Source organism: Diadema setosum, chromosome 14 (genome assembly GCF_964275005.1).
Source record: "Diadema setosum chromosome 14, eeDiaSeto1, whole genome shotgun sequence".
Classification (NCBI taxonomy): Eukaryota; Metazoa; Echinodermata; class Echinoidea; order Diadematoida; family Diadematidae; genus Diadema; species Diadema setosum.
This window is the reverse complement of record NC_092698.1, coordinates 12,428,472-12,444,381: the sequence shown is the minus strand read 5'-3', so window position 1 is coordinate 12,444,381 and position 15,910 is coordinate 12,428,472. Positions and strand designations below refer to the sequence as shown.

The 15,910-nt window shown below is 38.3% G+C and overlaps 1 protein-coding gene across 1 annotated transcript in view; it reads left to right on the top strand.

The window, feature by feature from the left end:
- Positions 1–15,910, top strand: part of LOC140238363 (transient receptor potential cation channel subfamily M member-like 2) — a 370,479-nt gene that overhangs the window by 75,220 nt on the left and 279,349 nt on the right. The window contains exons 5-6 of the mRNA XM_072318295.1: positions 8,434–8,614; positions 9,179–9,339. Coding sequence (XP_072174396.1) covers positions 8,434–8,614; positions 9,179–9,339 — 342 coding nt within the window. The remainder of the gene's footprint in view (positions 1–8,433; positions 8,615–9,178; positions 9,340–15,910) is intronic.

Below are 15,910 nucleotides of genomic sequence, written 5' to 3'. Positions count from 1 at the left end.
TTAGCAGATTTTCACCAACCTTGGCAGGTAACACCAAAGGAGGATAGGCTCTCAATTTGTACACATGGGCATCATGGGGGAGGGGTGGGGGTATTAAAAGGATGATACAGTTTTAGATGAGGTGGGGCTTCATGTTTCCAACCTTTTTATGATCATTTTTGTGAGATAATGAGAAACTTCCTATGAAATATGAAAGAGCATATGAATTCAAAAATTAATTCAAAGTTAATTTGATGAAAATTGGTTTTGAAATGGCTGAGATACAGTACCCAAAAACAAGCAATCCTAAGAAAAGGTGGGACCCATCTTGAGGATCCCTTTGTTTTACTTTGTTTTGTTGTTTGTTTTTTGGATATCTCAGTGATTTCAAAAATAATTTTTGTCAAATAAATTTTGAATTCCTCTTAAAATTGTATGCTCTTTCACATTTCATAAAGTGGTTTTCTAAGTAAACTTGCAAAATGGTAAAAGCTGGATCCTAACCTCAACCAATACTATACCATTCCTGTGAGGAATCTTTAAAATTGTTTCTAGAACCAAAAGTTATAAGTTGATATTATGAGTAAGTGCATTGATAACTTTAGTTTCATGTTTGTTAATGGCAGATCCATGAGTGCCCCCTTTGAGTCTTTGTGTGTGTGTGGGGGGGGGGGGGGAGGGAGAGGAAGGGGTCCAAATTGGGACCTAAATCAAACATTTTCATTCTTTTCATGAGAATGCATGGTCAAATTTTCATCAAACTTGGCAGGCTTTATCGCTTTTGTGAAGAATATTTGCACATAAATGTACCAATGGGGGGGGGGGGGGAGACAGACAAAACCCCCAAATTAAGGAATCCTACTAATCTCCTTTCAAGCCATGCAGTAAGTGATAAGCTAAGGCAGTGCTATGCGTAATTTAGATTAGTGACTGTAGAATCAATTTTTTTTGGGGGGGGGGTTGGGGGTAAAGTGAAGACAATCTTCAAATTTTAATTCTTCTCCTTAACGCGTGGTCAGATTTATACCACATTTGGGCTTACTTCGTTCCATTGGGTGATCGCGTTCGCGTCGGGTGGTCGCGTTACCCAACATTTCGTAAATAACATGCCCTAATATACGAAGGGTCGGGTAAGGAGGGGTAAAATAATCACAATTTAATACAGGTTATCCTTGACATAAGGCTGATCGTTTAACGCGACTGTATGTAAAAAAGTGTCATTCAAGTGATGGAAGTATCGGGTGAATCAGGGACGGCGAATCCAGTGAATAAATCAAAGCAAAAGACATCAAACAAGCCACAAAATAGCACAAAAATTGATGGCAATAACAAATAAAAGAGTATGAAATATCCTCAGAAACATAATTCTATGGCTAAATAAAACAATAGCATTACAGGATAGAGAATACGATGCACAAATATGGAAAAGCATTAGTGTTCCTAGCTAGGCCCAATACCTCCGATCAAAACAGCAAATCTATAAGCGTTGACATAATTATGAAGAGTTTTATTGCAAAATGCGCTAACTCCATTCTTGTTAATTTGATTGATAGATTGATTGATTGCTTTATTGTCCACTCTGTAAATTCTTTGTACATCGGATATCACAGCAAAATAAACATTAAATACATCACAGGTACATCACAGATATATCATAGAATACAAATGAAACTAACTCATATTAACATACAATATATAGCATTGCAACTGATTGACAAATTGCCCTACATCGACGTTTTACGTCGATGTAGGGCAATTTGTCAATCAGTTGCAATGAAAACATCTCGACGGAAGAAAATCATGAATTTGAATATATAGCATATCCATATGTACCATAACACCATAATGCGTTAACCCGATCGACATTTACAACTATACAAAAACTATTAATATATATCACTTTCATACAATTATTCAACACATAAATATATTCATTAATACCATTTCCTGCATCATCATTATATACCCCAAACAATATATCACCTATATCCCAATGTATGTTTTTATAATTCACTCCAAAAAATATTCTAATACAGTTACGACCAAAATCACTCTGAGAATGATCGCACAAAAGAAACAATCAACTAATGTTCAGGCGGTTTATTAACAGTGATATTGTGGGTACAGACTCGTTATCGGTTTCACATCAGTACAATAATGATCAATAAAACAATTATAAATCGGTAATGGAATCACTTACAGGCAATATCCCTGGAAATCAAATAATCCTTTGAGAATGTCCAGAAACGATGTTCGATGCACAAATTAATGGTCCTTGATGCACCGATGAATGATTCCTCCGACGTAACTCCAAAGGCACAGGTTGCATTAATCCACAGTATAAATCCGGGGTAAAATCCACGATAGATGTCCACAGCAAAACGTGTAGAATCCAAACGTTATGACGACCACGTCCAGTTGCGGCGTTGAATGATGATTCACTTTATAATGTCCAGCAAGGAATCCGGCCCGTCACAGCTTTGCCGTAATAATGTCCGTTGACACTAAAATATGGAGTCTATCTCCAATGTAGGCAAATTAATTCTCTGCAGGCAAAATGTCTCCCAGGCCTTATCTCCACAAACACAGTTTGTATAGCAGGTCAGCAGGTAACACAGGACTGACTATAACAAGTCGCTTCAGAGCCAGAAGTGACGTAACTCTCAGAGCAGAGGTGTTGGGTACTCTGCCTACCTCAGAATTTCTCCTGCTTATATACTATCCATTCACCCCTTTCTAGTACATTCTGTAATTTTCTCCAACCTGGGGCCACATACCTGAACATACTAGCAAGTCCAAATTCCAGGAATCCTGGATGACTCACTGCCTAATATGTGCATAACATCATTGCCAAAATTAACTACCAATCACATTGGGTTACAAGGGCTGTGCCTCACTCAGCCAGCACTTCCTAGAATTTTCTGGAATGGGTTAAATCATTCTAGATTGAGTGAGCTATAATGTATTTCCTGTCACATGCATACATGTACTGTAGCTACATTGTATACCATGTAGAAAATTCTCCACTGATCTGGTCAGCCTGTATGTACTATATCTATATCATATAGAATGTTCTCCATTAATCTGGTCACCCTGTGTACATACACATTAAACAACCATGCATACAGCCTTGATACATGTACATAACTACTTGTGTGTACATTTGTGACACAGTGAACCCCCGTTATACCGAGTTCGGTTATAACGAGGAACCGCTTATAACGAGGTGATCGCGTTGGTCCCGTTTTCCTTTGCGTGTAAACCTATGGCAGAACGAATCGGTTATAACAAGTTCGGTTATAACGAGATTCCGGATATAACGAGGACAGTTTCGGTACATCATGATAAAGAAAAACATAAGCAATTTGATCGGATATAACGAGGTTCTATTTCTTGACGAAATTGCCACTTTCAAATACTCGACAAACGAAACATTGAAAACCAAATTCACGCTATCCATGTCTTTTTCCCGTTTTGCAGAGAACCGTTCCTTCTGTGTTTTCTTCTAAACCACGCGATAAGACACGGGAATGCCTTCTGATGTTCCTACTAAATTACTGAACATAGTCATTCGATTTTCTTTTTCGCGAGATACGCGTGCGTGATATTAGGTCAGACCACAGCGCAACGAAAAAAAAACAAAACGATAACGCATTCAAAAACTTTTCATGTAGCGACACTTGTGGCCAAAAATGGACAATTGGAATGTGTGTGCACCTCATTATATCCTTGCCATTTTTTGTTCCGACTTCCAGTTCTTTTGCTGGTTAGCAAATATGGGTGTGCATGATTAAAGCCGAAATAATTAATGAAATCATCGCGATCTCGCCGGGTGACAGTAGCGTACAAATACACGCTGTAGTTGGATAACGCATGTTATCCTACTTAATCGGTGTTCAGAAAAAGAAACAAACGCATTCATTAGTTTGAATAGATCTGGATTTCTTCATTATCATTTAACAAATGATAATTTAAATATGAGTGTGTATGATTAAAGCCAAAATAATTAATGAAATCATCGCGATCTCACCGGGTGACAGTAGCGTAAAAATAGTTGAATAACACATGTTAACCTACTTAAACGGTGTTCAGAAAAAGAAACAAACGCATTTAACAGTTCAAGAACGGATGTACAAAACACGAAGAGATTTTCGGAAGAAAATAAAGAACGCATTTTTAATCCCTTCGGATGCAACGATCATACATTTTATAAGATTACAGCCGAAATGATTCATGAAATCATCGAATTCCCGATGGGCACCAACAGCGTAAAATACCTCGCAAGTTAACGGTAAACAACGCATGTACTCTGAAATCATCGCGATCTCGCCAGGTGACAGTAGCGTAAAAATAGTTGAATAACATATGTTAACCTAAATCAGAAAAAGAAACAAACGCATTAGTTTGAATACATGTAAATCTGGGTTTGTTCATTATCACAATTTTAACACTGCATTTCACAGTGAAGATTTTTCTTTCTTTCAGAATGGTCTACCAGGTACGGATTTGCGTAAAAAGGATCACAACCTTCCAAATTCAATCCTGTCGCATATTTTTCAAGAACGGATGTACAAAACGCGAAGAGATTTTCGGAAGAAAATAAAGAACGCATTTTTGATCCCTTCGGGCGCAACGATCATACTTTGTATAAGATTACAGCCGAAATGATTCATGAAATCATCGCATTCCCGGTGGGCACCAACAGCGTAAAAATACTCGCAAGTTACGGTAAACAACGCATGTATGTTGCTCTATTTGCGCTGGTGTTTACAAAAACTTAACAAACGCATTTTATACAATATCTGATCTTGTTCATTATCATTTTACACTGTATTTAACAAACGAAAAAAATATCATTCTTTCAAAATGGTTCAATACAAGAGGAGGAGATCGGTGTAGAAAGAATCACAAAAATGATAAAGGCCTATACTTCTCAAGAACATATTGTGCAAGTATTATGTAAAGAGATTTTTGGAAGAAAAATAAAATAAAGAATTAGCTCATTTCAACCCCTACTTTTTCGTCTAATTCACAAATAATTTCCCTTTATTCTCTCAATAATAATGATCCATAATTGTGTAATAACAACGCAAATGATGTTCTTAAGTTTCATTGATGGGTATATGACGTCATGCTTATGTTTTTCTTTGTTTTTGATGAGTACGGTTATAACGAGGTACCGGTTATAACGAGGTAATATCGCCGGTCTCACGGACCTCATTATAACGGGGTTTCACTGTATATATACCGCTGCAATGGCAGCGCCTTATGGAAATAACACAAAGTGTGTCTTACATAAATACACATATAAATAATTACGCATTCCAAATCTAAAGTAACATTACTTAAATATTGTGGAAATATTAAATTCACCCACAAAATTTTAGGAAAATTAAAATTACCATGGCGATGCTTTCTCCAACAAACACACACGAGAACCATATCCTACAAATCTACACATGTCTCAATTTCATCATATACACTAAATTTAGATTCAATTACTTCAAACTTGTGAAAATAATCACTCAATATCACCATAAACCCAAGATTTCATCATAATTAATTCAGAATTGATTGAAAAAAAAAACCAACACACAAACATCGCGACGCAAACTTTGCAATGAACCGCCCGACCAACCACTACACAGATTCCTATGTACCCTCTTATACACTTTGGGTATGCGGGAGTATAGTACAAAATAGGTACACAAAATAGTTTCACATTTCACCACTTTCCATGATTTAAGAATTTTGAGTTTGCAGATTGATATTATGATAGAGAGATGATACTAGAGGCAAAACTTGTTTGAAGTTGGGTCAAAATGACACAAAGTATATCAGATGGTACATCTTTGAAAAATGCAATTTTTTCCAGTTATCTCTTATTACATCTATTGTTTGATCCCTACATGTATGTCACATAGAAAATAAAGCAAATAATTAAAAAAAAAATTTTAGGGCCATTAACAGCCATATTTACTTACTATTTTGCTAATTAAGCACATTGCAGCCAAGAAAACCCAATTTCATCCTCTATTAGGTCCTATGGAACAGTAAAACATGCAAAAACATACAGACATGGTTGTCAGTGTACGCTCGCTATGGCAACCAGATATATGGACATGGCTAAATTATATGTTAAAATGTTTGCGACAAAATCACGTACACAGAATCCGGATGATCAATCCCAAAGTTTGCATTTTGCACAGTCTATAGGGTCAACAAAACATAGAATATACATGGTAAAGCAGAGAACATGAACTGAACCAATTAATCAGGAGAATTTTGTGAGTCTACTTTGACCAACCAAGCAAACTAATCAGTTTTGAATAAGATTCTTTCATGCACCAGTAATTAGATTCTGATCATATCTGAAAAGAATTCCATCTTTTCAGTCAAATGACACAAGTATTCGCAGTGATCTGAAAGAATGTCTCCATAAATGATACTATGTGGTTTTGTACAATAAAGGACATTTATCCTGAAATACATGTAGGTCCCTACTCCATTCACCGCCATTCAGTTGCACATACATAATTTGTATTTTGTCATAGTGCAGCCTGTGACGGCTATCAACCTCCATAGACTTTGCACATGGTGAAGACACACGCACAGAGGGGACCGATATCACGATTCAACCCAATAAAGTCAATGGAGGTGGTATGAGCTAGCTGTCACCAGCAGTGAAGAAATGAGTGGAGACAGAAACCTCGATAATGCCGATAACAATGCTGTCATGACGTTCAGATAGAGCAGGAAGGACCAGATCGTTGTAATCCACAAGTCGAGACGACTACTAGTAAAACTTTCGCCGCACATACTGTACAATATGAATGGCCGTCCATTGAAACCTGCATTATCACTTTATCGCACGCGAGCGTATCGCTTTGCCATAGTTATGCACGGCGAGCAATATGCGTTGCTAGCCTTGTATACAAACGCTTGTGACAATTTTTTCAGAATAAAAACATAGGAATACAATCGCATATTCGGAGATAAAACATGCGAACGTTCGTAAATTTGCACTGGCTTTTTCTTGAAGATTCGGGTAAGCTGTACCTGGTACTTCGTAAATAATAGGGGTCTAATTCTCAAATGCTCCACCGGACCCTTTGTATATTAGGGCATATAATCTACGAAAGGTCGTGTATCGCGACCACCTGACCCGAACGCGATCACCCGATGAAACGAAGTAAGCCCCAAATTTGGCAGGGATTCTTGCCAGGGTAATAGAATATGTATCTCTGCAAATGAGCTAAGCAAGGAGAATACCATTCTCCTTTTTATTTCGAAACCTACTGAACTCATCAGAGGTGCATGATATTTGTGAGGTCACTGAATGGAATCAGTAAGCAGAAGCAGACTACGTCCTGTAGACAGTGCACAGATTCCAAGGTGTAACTGTTTTCCTAGGTGAGTGTTTTATTGATATTTAGCCAGGATAAATGCCATACCAATGCAAAGTGAATCTAACACTTTTCTATGTGATTTGAATAATCTGCTTTAAAAACATCAACAGTAACAACAATCTTTCAAATAAAAGGTAAAATTCCATGTCTGTCATGCACATCCCCACCCCTAACACTTTGGCAAAAGTCATTGTCAGCATTCGCTTGGCCTTGCTACTGTTTGAATTATGCATTCAGCCACACGGCCGCATCTTTGGAATCTTTTGAAATTAAAATATGATACGTGGGCGGGGTGTACTTTAAAGTATCTTTCCTTGCAGATCCAAATTGGGAGCCATTTTCCACATTTTGATCTTCATTTTGAAATCACATGATGAAACTTTCTGCAAAATTGTCAATCATCATCGCCAGTGTGATAGCATAAATAATTGGATCCTGTACGCCCCTGGAAGTCACCCAAAACCTCCCAACTTATTGTAATGGTCTGCAAGAATGTGTAAGGTGAATCTGCGATACTCGGGTGAGCCCTAGACCCACTGGGTCACTTGTTCAGCCTGGAATCTAAAATTTACTCTTGGACATACCTCAACTTTCTTTTTTGCCAACTTTTGATTTATTTTGACAGAGCTAACATATTATGAAATATCATGGACATGGATGGACCACTGTGGGCATTTTTATTTTAAATTATACATTGATATCTTGACTTGTTCTGTGCAATAAATTTACTTCTTTTTTTTTGTGTGTCTGTGTGTGGATATTCTGTGGAAATTAGACATTAGATATTAACTTTGCTTTACAATGTCATATGGTGTACGAAGGAAAATGAGGAAACAAGAAATGCGAAGAGTGAAATTTATTCTTGATATGGATACATCAACTTGAGATATATCAGTAAACTAACTGTATTTCTTGTGAACAATAAATTGTCTTAATGAAAGATTTCTTTCTGTACAAAATCAAACAAAAATCAAATTTCGACAAAATGTTGTTAACAATTAGTCTGTATTTCTGTATCATTTTTCCCCCATATGTATAAATATAGTTTGTAAGGGTGGAGCAGAACACACCTCCCACAAAGATGAGGCAGATGTTCAGTGAGGTGTGGAACCTCAGTCAGCCCAAATTGCTGATCTCTGTGACAGGTGGGGCCAGAAATTTCCCCCTCAACCATCGCCTCAAAGATGTCTTTCGCAAGGGCCTCATCAAGGCAGCCACAAGCACATGTAAGTGGGGATAGCCAAGGGATGCATGGCAATACTTCATGACATATCCTTAAAGGGTCCCTGAAATCCAAATGCATGTTGAGGGTATCATAAATCAACACAAATCAACATGTATTTTGAGAGCATGTCAGCGTACTGCTCATATACTACTTTAATTGTGCATTTTGAATGTCTCTTTCACTTTCATGATTTCTTCTACTGTATGCACAATAATTGTTGTAACTCAGTCAAGTGATTATTCTTTCCCAAGCTATTGTCTATTTTTTCTTTTATATCTTTTTTTCTTTATCACATGTCTTTTATTGGTTTGTATCTTACTTGTAGTTTAGTTCAATCATTTCATTTGAATTTTCAGCAAATGGTTTGTAGATGAATAACTTGTGCTTCTTAATTCATCCTAGATCATCAATCTGAAAACCTTTTCAATGAGTATGTGTTGTCAAAAATAACAATGTCATCTGATGGTTTATGTTGAGCATATTTTGATGGATAAAAATAGATTATATTTTATATACAGATATTTAAGTGTACAAATTCACATTCATTGCTTTTCTGAATTTTCAGCGGCATGGATCATAACAGGTGGAACCCATGCTGGTGTGATGAAGTATGTTGGTGAGGCAGTGAGAGACCATGCCCTTGCAAATGGGCGGAGCAATGTGGTAGCCATTGGAATCGCATCATGGGGAGTCATCGCTCACCGGGAGAAACTTATAGATGAAAGTGTGAGTTTGCATGTTACAAAAAATAATTGTTGTCATATGCACATTTGTTTTGACAATTTATGGAAAATACTGATTGATAGGAACATGTACATCTTAGATTCTGCAGCACATATATATGTCAAGGCACATAATCCTGATAGGAATCAATGTGAATTCAACTCCATGTTAAATATGACCTTAAAAGGGTAAAATAAATAATAAAAAAAAACATATGGGCAAAATGAAGATTGGCCTAAAATCATGAGAGTAATTGAAATCTTTGGCTTTTATAAACATTTTATGTTATGACACCATCATTATTGAATTATCAAAAAGAACAAATAAGCTTATAGTTTTTATGTGTAATAGATTATGAGATTTTTTGAGGTTCCCCCCCCCCCAAAAAAAAAGAAAGAAATATATATATATATATATATATATATATATATATATATATATATAGATATATGTAGGCAAGAAAGTTCTTGCCTACACAAACTGCATTGGATGCCAGTGGTAAGTTGTGAAAATTTTGTGCTGTGAGAAAGGCAGTCGGCTCCAATTCACGAAATTTTTGTGCCGCGAATGTATATCGTGTTCTACAGTAGTTCGATTTAGTAAACAATTGTTAACAAAATGAATACTTGTATAAATTCCCATCATTGTTTGAAGCCCAAACAGGTGTACTACACATGTATTTAATAATCCAAATGATATTAAACTAAGGGGGTGTTACCAGACATGCTAAACAGATAGCTAGTCAAAATGTGAACAATGCGCACACACAATTCAGAACTTGAGGAAGCCCACACCCCAATTTGACCTGCTTACTTCAACAATTTCAACATGTCAACATAACAACCACGATACTCTTTCTGAAACTCAAAAAAAAAAAAAAATTTGAGCATGCACAGTACCCTCATGAATGGCGTTACAGATCCGCTCTTTGAATCAGCATTTCAAAATGCTTATTCTGCCTTGGCAAATTGATCATAGATGCACCATGAGAAGTTTTGGGTCACAAGTTCATGGTCAAGGGTCAGGGGTCAGGTTATAATGCTAAAATTAATCTATTTTAAGCTGAAATTACACCATCTTCTCCACATCCTGGAAATTACTTAGTTTACAATTTGCCTTTACTTGCTGTGTACCAGGTAATTAAACTTGGTACATGTATACATTACCACACAATGATTATGTAGGGAAAATTTGGGGACATGGGGTCAAAGGTCAAGTGAAAATGTTCAAATTTCACCCATTTTGACCTGTGGCTCTAAGTATTGTCATGAAAATTGGTGTATGATTACCAGATAGTGCTTTATCAGCCAATCATGTTATATTGTGGTCTCACATAGCAATTGGTAAACCTATTGGGAGAATGCAATATGGCAGAGGCATAGCAGTTGCATAGCAACATTTCTAGTTCTCGTTTAATCATAAATGAAGCTATGGTTAGTACAATTTGGCTATGTTTATTCAGAACTCATGCATGAAGTGCGTAAAAGTGCATCAAGTGTCCTTCCAAAATAGATGTCTGAATGGTTTTGTGTCTTAACTTCAGGAGAAGCATGCTGAAATAAGATGTACTGGCTGATATGTGCTGTAAATGTGCCAATAGAAACTACAGGACCACAGTGAAATATGAAGAGACAAGAAACCTTGGGGTTCAGTATAACCTGGCCTTCTCCATTAGCAACAGGAAATTCCTGTTAGATATGCACAGGATGTTGTGTTAAAGGGGAAGGCTAGTAACTGATCAGTGGGAATCAGTGGAAATGCTGGGAGATGATTGTTCCAATCCCTATGGGATTCATTCAAGAATTCATTATGTATCTATTGTTGTGTGAAAATGATTTGCTTCAGAACGGTCTCATATTCAAGTAATGTGCAGATTAATGCTCCGTCACTGACCAGGGACGCTAACCTGGAAGCATTAAACTGTACATTACTTGAATATGAGACCATTCTGAAGCAAATCATTTTCACACAATAATAGATATACAATGAACTCTTGAATGAATCCCATAAGGATTGGAACAATCATCTTCCAGCATTTCCACTGATTCCCACTGATCAGTTACTAGCCTTCCCCTTTAACAGCCTTGCCACAGATACTGAGGGGGGGAAAAAAAAGGTTTAAACATTGACCCAGAAGCTATGCAGATGTACTCAAGGAGCTAAAAGGATTTTGTTAGCTTCTATAAAGTGTTAATGTTATGTGTTGCTGGAAGGCATGGTGAAGTAAACGAGAGAGAAAGGTTTGCGGTAACACCAATGTATGTGGTCCCGTTGCTTGGTAGAACTAAGGAGAGCCTTGAAAGAGGAGAGTTGAGGAAGGAAGAGACATAGGGAGAGTGTAGGAAAGGCAAATAGTGACAAGTGAAAGGCAGAGAGCTGGAAGTTGCACGAAGTGGAGATGGGAGAAAAGGGGACAGAGAGAGTGGTAAGGAAGAATAGGGTGAAAATCAGGTAAAAGATTTTGAAATCATTGGGAGGAGAAAAATGAAACAGAGAGGAGGGGGAGAGGAAGAAGTTGAAGGTTGGAAAATCATGGAGATAGGAGAGAGAAGTGAAGTTGCACAAAACCAAGGGGGAGAGACGAAGTCACCAAAACCAGTAGGCCCTATCCGGGAAGTTTTCACAGTAATTGTTAGACAATAGCCCCCCATACCAAAAAAGAATACCATCCGATAGCCATCGGATGATCATCCGATGGTTATCGGATAGCATTTGGGCAGTGATTTGGTAGCTATCAGCAATCACCCGCTAGCCGATGTCTTCCTGATAGTTTCTAACCCAGTTATCAGCAAGACATCGGCTAGCTGATGGCAAATCGATAACTATCAGGAGCACATCAGCAAACTTGGTTTTTGAAACAGCTTCTCACCTAACCATCGGGAAGACATCAGGTAGCTGATGTCTTTCTGATCGTTTCTAAACCAGTTATCAACAAGACATCGGCTAGCCGACGGCCAATTGATAACTATCAGGAGCACATCAGCAAACTCGGTTTTTTAAACAGCTTCTCACCTAACCATCGGGAAGACATCAGGTACCTGGTAGCTGATGTCTTACCGCTGATGGCAAAGCATCAACCATCAAGATGACATTGGCAAATAAAAAAAGTTATCAGGAAGCCATCAGAAAACTTGTAGTTTCAAAAATCTGATCATTTGTATCACCAGGAAGACATCAGCAAACATAGTCTCTGAAACCAGGAGTTCATATACAATATATATTTGTGTGTCATTAAGAAAATTTATGGGCCAGGCCAAGAGACTGGGGGAGAGACTGTATGGGGTGATGATGACCTTGTGGTCAGACCAATGAGGTGCCCACCTCCCTGGTTAAACCAGCTTTGAAATAACCGTTGGCCATCATCATTCCTACACCACTCCATGCACAACTCCAATAGGGTCTATGTCTCTCCTCCATCATTCTTATCAGCAGGTAAGCAAGTTTCTCATTTTATCCCATATTTTAATGTCACATAGTAACAGAATGTCCTAACTTTGTGTGAAAACTGAAGAGCCTGCAATTATGGTGGATCAAGTATAGCTGCAATGTTCAGTATGAGCCTTAGTATCCAGTGTCAGCTAGAAGATGATGAATCAACATGATTACCCGGTACCAACTGAATGGTGAGTGATTGTGAACCCGCGAGATGTTACAGGTAGTCTCTAAAAGGACCAAGCAATGTTACATAGTATCAGGAGTGGAGCCTAAACGTTTTTGCATCAGAAATTGTGTCAATTAACTCCTGTGTGATACGTTAAGCTCCATGAGACATATTTACGCAAATTGCTATGAGTGGGACTGTGTGTGGTTGTGCACTGGATATATACCTGCGCAATGGTAAGTCTTATACCGATCGGACTTTGAGATATTGGTGGGAAGTGCTTTATATAGTTCGGTACTAGTAGGCCTATCTCTATGAACCGAGATGATATAGTCTCTGTATGGATTGTGGCAATGACATATATATTGAAAATTGATCGTAACAGAGATTCCTGCAGAAAGGTGCTGACTTCGTGTGACCGGATACACCAGCCAGAAATTGTCTTATTACTATAACGTACAAGGATTGTGACGTGGTTTGTGGATGCATGCGGATTTCTTCATTTGATTTTACATGATGGAGCAGCTAGCTGCAGCCTCCCAAACAGCTTGAATTTGAATCTACAGCTAATCTTCCAAAAGAATGGACAGTACGTACGTGGAAAGAGGAATTCCTGCTACTTGTACTAATGTTTCTCTAGCAATTATGGATGGGAAAATTGAGCAAATCAAAGTTCAGATACTCAAATACCGTACCTGATGTTGGCCAAGAGGTCATGAGGTACCAGATGGTCAAGCCTGCAGAAGAGACTCTTCAGAGTGTGTTCGAAATGTACCCATCAGCAAGCCATTGCGGGTGGCTGGTATGTACAGGTATGTTATATATCCATATAGTGCTATCAGCCATCGGAAAATGTACCCATGTATCGGAAAGCCATTGGCAAATGTATGCCCATCAGCAAGCCATCGGGAAATTTACCCATCAGCAAGCCATCGGGAAATTTACCCATCAGCAAGCCATCGGGAAATTCACCCATCAGCAAGCCATTGGGAAATGTACTCATCTGGATCATCAGCAAGCCATCTGCTAGCGGATGGCTTGCTGAAGGTAACTAATTTGCATGTGAAATTGCCATCCGATAGCCATCGGATAACCACCAGATAGCCATCGGATGGCCAGTAGGTATAGCGATCCGCAGTGCTATCAGCAAGCCATCAGGAAATGCACCCATCGGCAAGCCATCAGGAAATTTACCATCAGTAAGCCATCAGGAAATTTACCCATCAGCAAGCCATCTGCTAGTGGATGGCTTGCTGATGGTAACTAATTTGCATGTGAAATTGCCATCCGATAGCCATCGGATAACCACCGGATAGCCATCGGATGGCCAGTAGGTATAGCCATCCGCAGTGCTATCAGCAAGCCATCGGGAAATGTACCCATCGGCAAGCCATCGGGAAATGTACCCATCAGCAAGCCATCGGGATGTACCCATCAGCAAGCCATCTGCTAGCCGATGGCTTGCTGATGGTAACTAATTTGCATGTGAAATTGCCATCCGATAGTTATCGGATGGCATAGCATCGGATAGCTATCGGATGGCCTGCAGATGGCCATCTGCAGACCACATATATTTCGCTATGGGCCTACATCAATGCGAATTACTGCTGACTTGATCAGTTTTTTTTTTAGTAGTAGCCATGACAAAAGAAATCATGGGGGTACTCGAGCAGGATTCAAACCTATGACCTCCTAATCTGCGGACAGGCATCTTCTCCACTAGACCACCAAGCTCCCACCCGACAGCTGGTGCTGGTTCTAATCCTTTTAACATACAGTGGTAATCATTCAAATTCATCAAATTCTTCTGTCAAGCATGCAACGGATTGACAAATTGCCCTACATTGTACGGTACGGCATAAATTAGCACTGAAAATTTATCAGTGTTTTTTTAATAGCAGCCATGGCAAAAGAAATCATGGGTTTACATATTCAAGCAGGATTCAAACCTATGATTTCTCACACCAATTTTTCCACAAACCTACATAAAGTGACAGATATATTCACTACTGCTCATTCCATCACCCAGCAGTCCGCCAGTCAATTCCCAACACTCGATCTTGTCCGACATGCTCATCATTCTGTCCATGATTAATGCCAACTTTCAAATCAGTAGCATCATCCTTTCTAAATTTATCAGAGTTGAAAGTGAAGAGTATGTACAGGGTTTTTAAGAAATGAAAAGGGGACTCTATAGACACTTTCCTTTCTTTCTTTCTCTTATACTATATTCTGTTTCTCCTCCACTTACTTCTTTCCTTCTTTTATTTCTTGCTTCCTAACAACGTAACAGTCCTTTTTAGGACCTCTTCACTATCTTAGTTTCTTTACAGGTTATTTCTTGGTGCTGTCAGGACTACTCTTCAACTTTAGATTCTCTTCCATTCCCTTTCTTCCACAGCAACCTTTTCATTTATACTTAACTTAAATTTTTTGTTCTCCCTCCCTCTCACACAGCAATCATTCCTATGATCCACTCAACCCCTCCCCTTCACATTCTTAGCTTTCATTATTTTTTTTCCTTTCTTTTCTCGTATTCTATAGTCTCTCCTCAACTTACCTTTCATTCCTGATTCATTTCTCCATTCATCATTTTGATTCTGCATTTCATAGCCCACATCGTCCACTGACTTCACTTCTATCCCTTGGTTTCATGAAACTTCACTTCTCTCCAATATCTTCATGATTTTCCAACCTTCATTTTCTCCCTCTCCTGCTCCATTCTATTTCATCATTCCTTTCCACAATTTCAGAGCATTTTACCTGATTTCATTCTATTCTCTTATGGCTGTCTCGCCCTTTCCCCTTTTCGCCCATCTCCACTAAATGTTTCTTTTATTCTTTTTTCAACCAAAATCAGTAAGATGTAATTTGTGACTGTATCTGTTATCTTTCTTTAGACCTGTTTACTCTCCTGTACCTAAATTTGTTGTTATCATTATGGTTTTCTTTCAATTGATTATAGCTCACTTT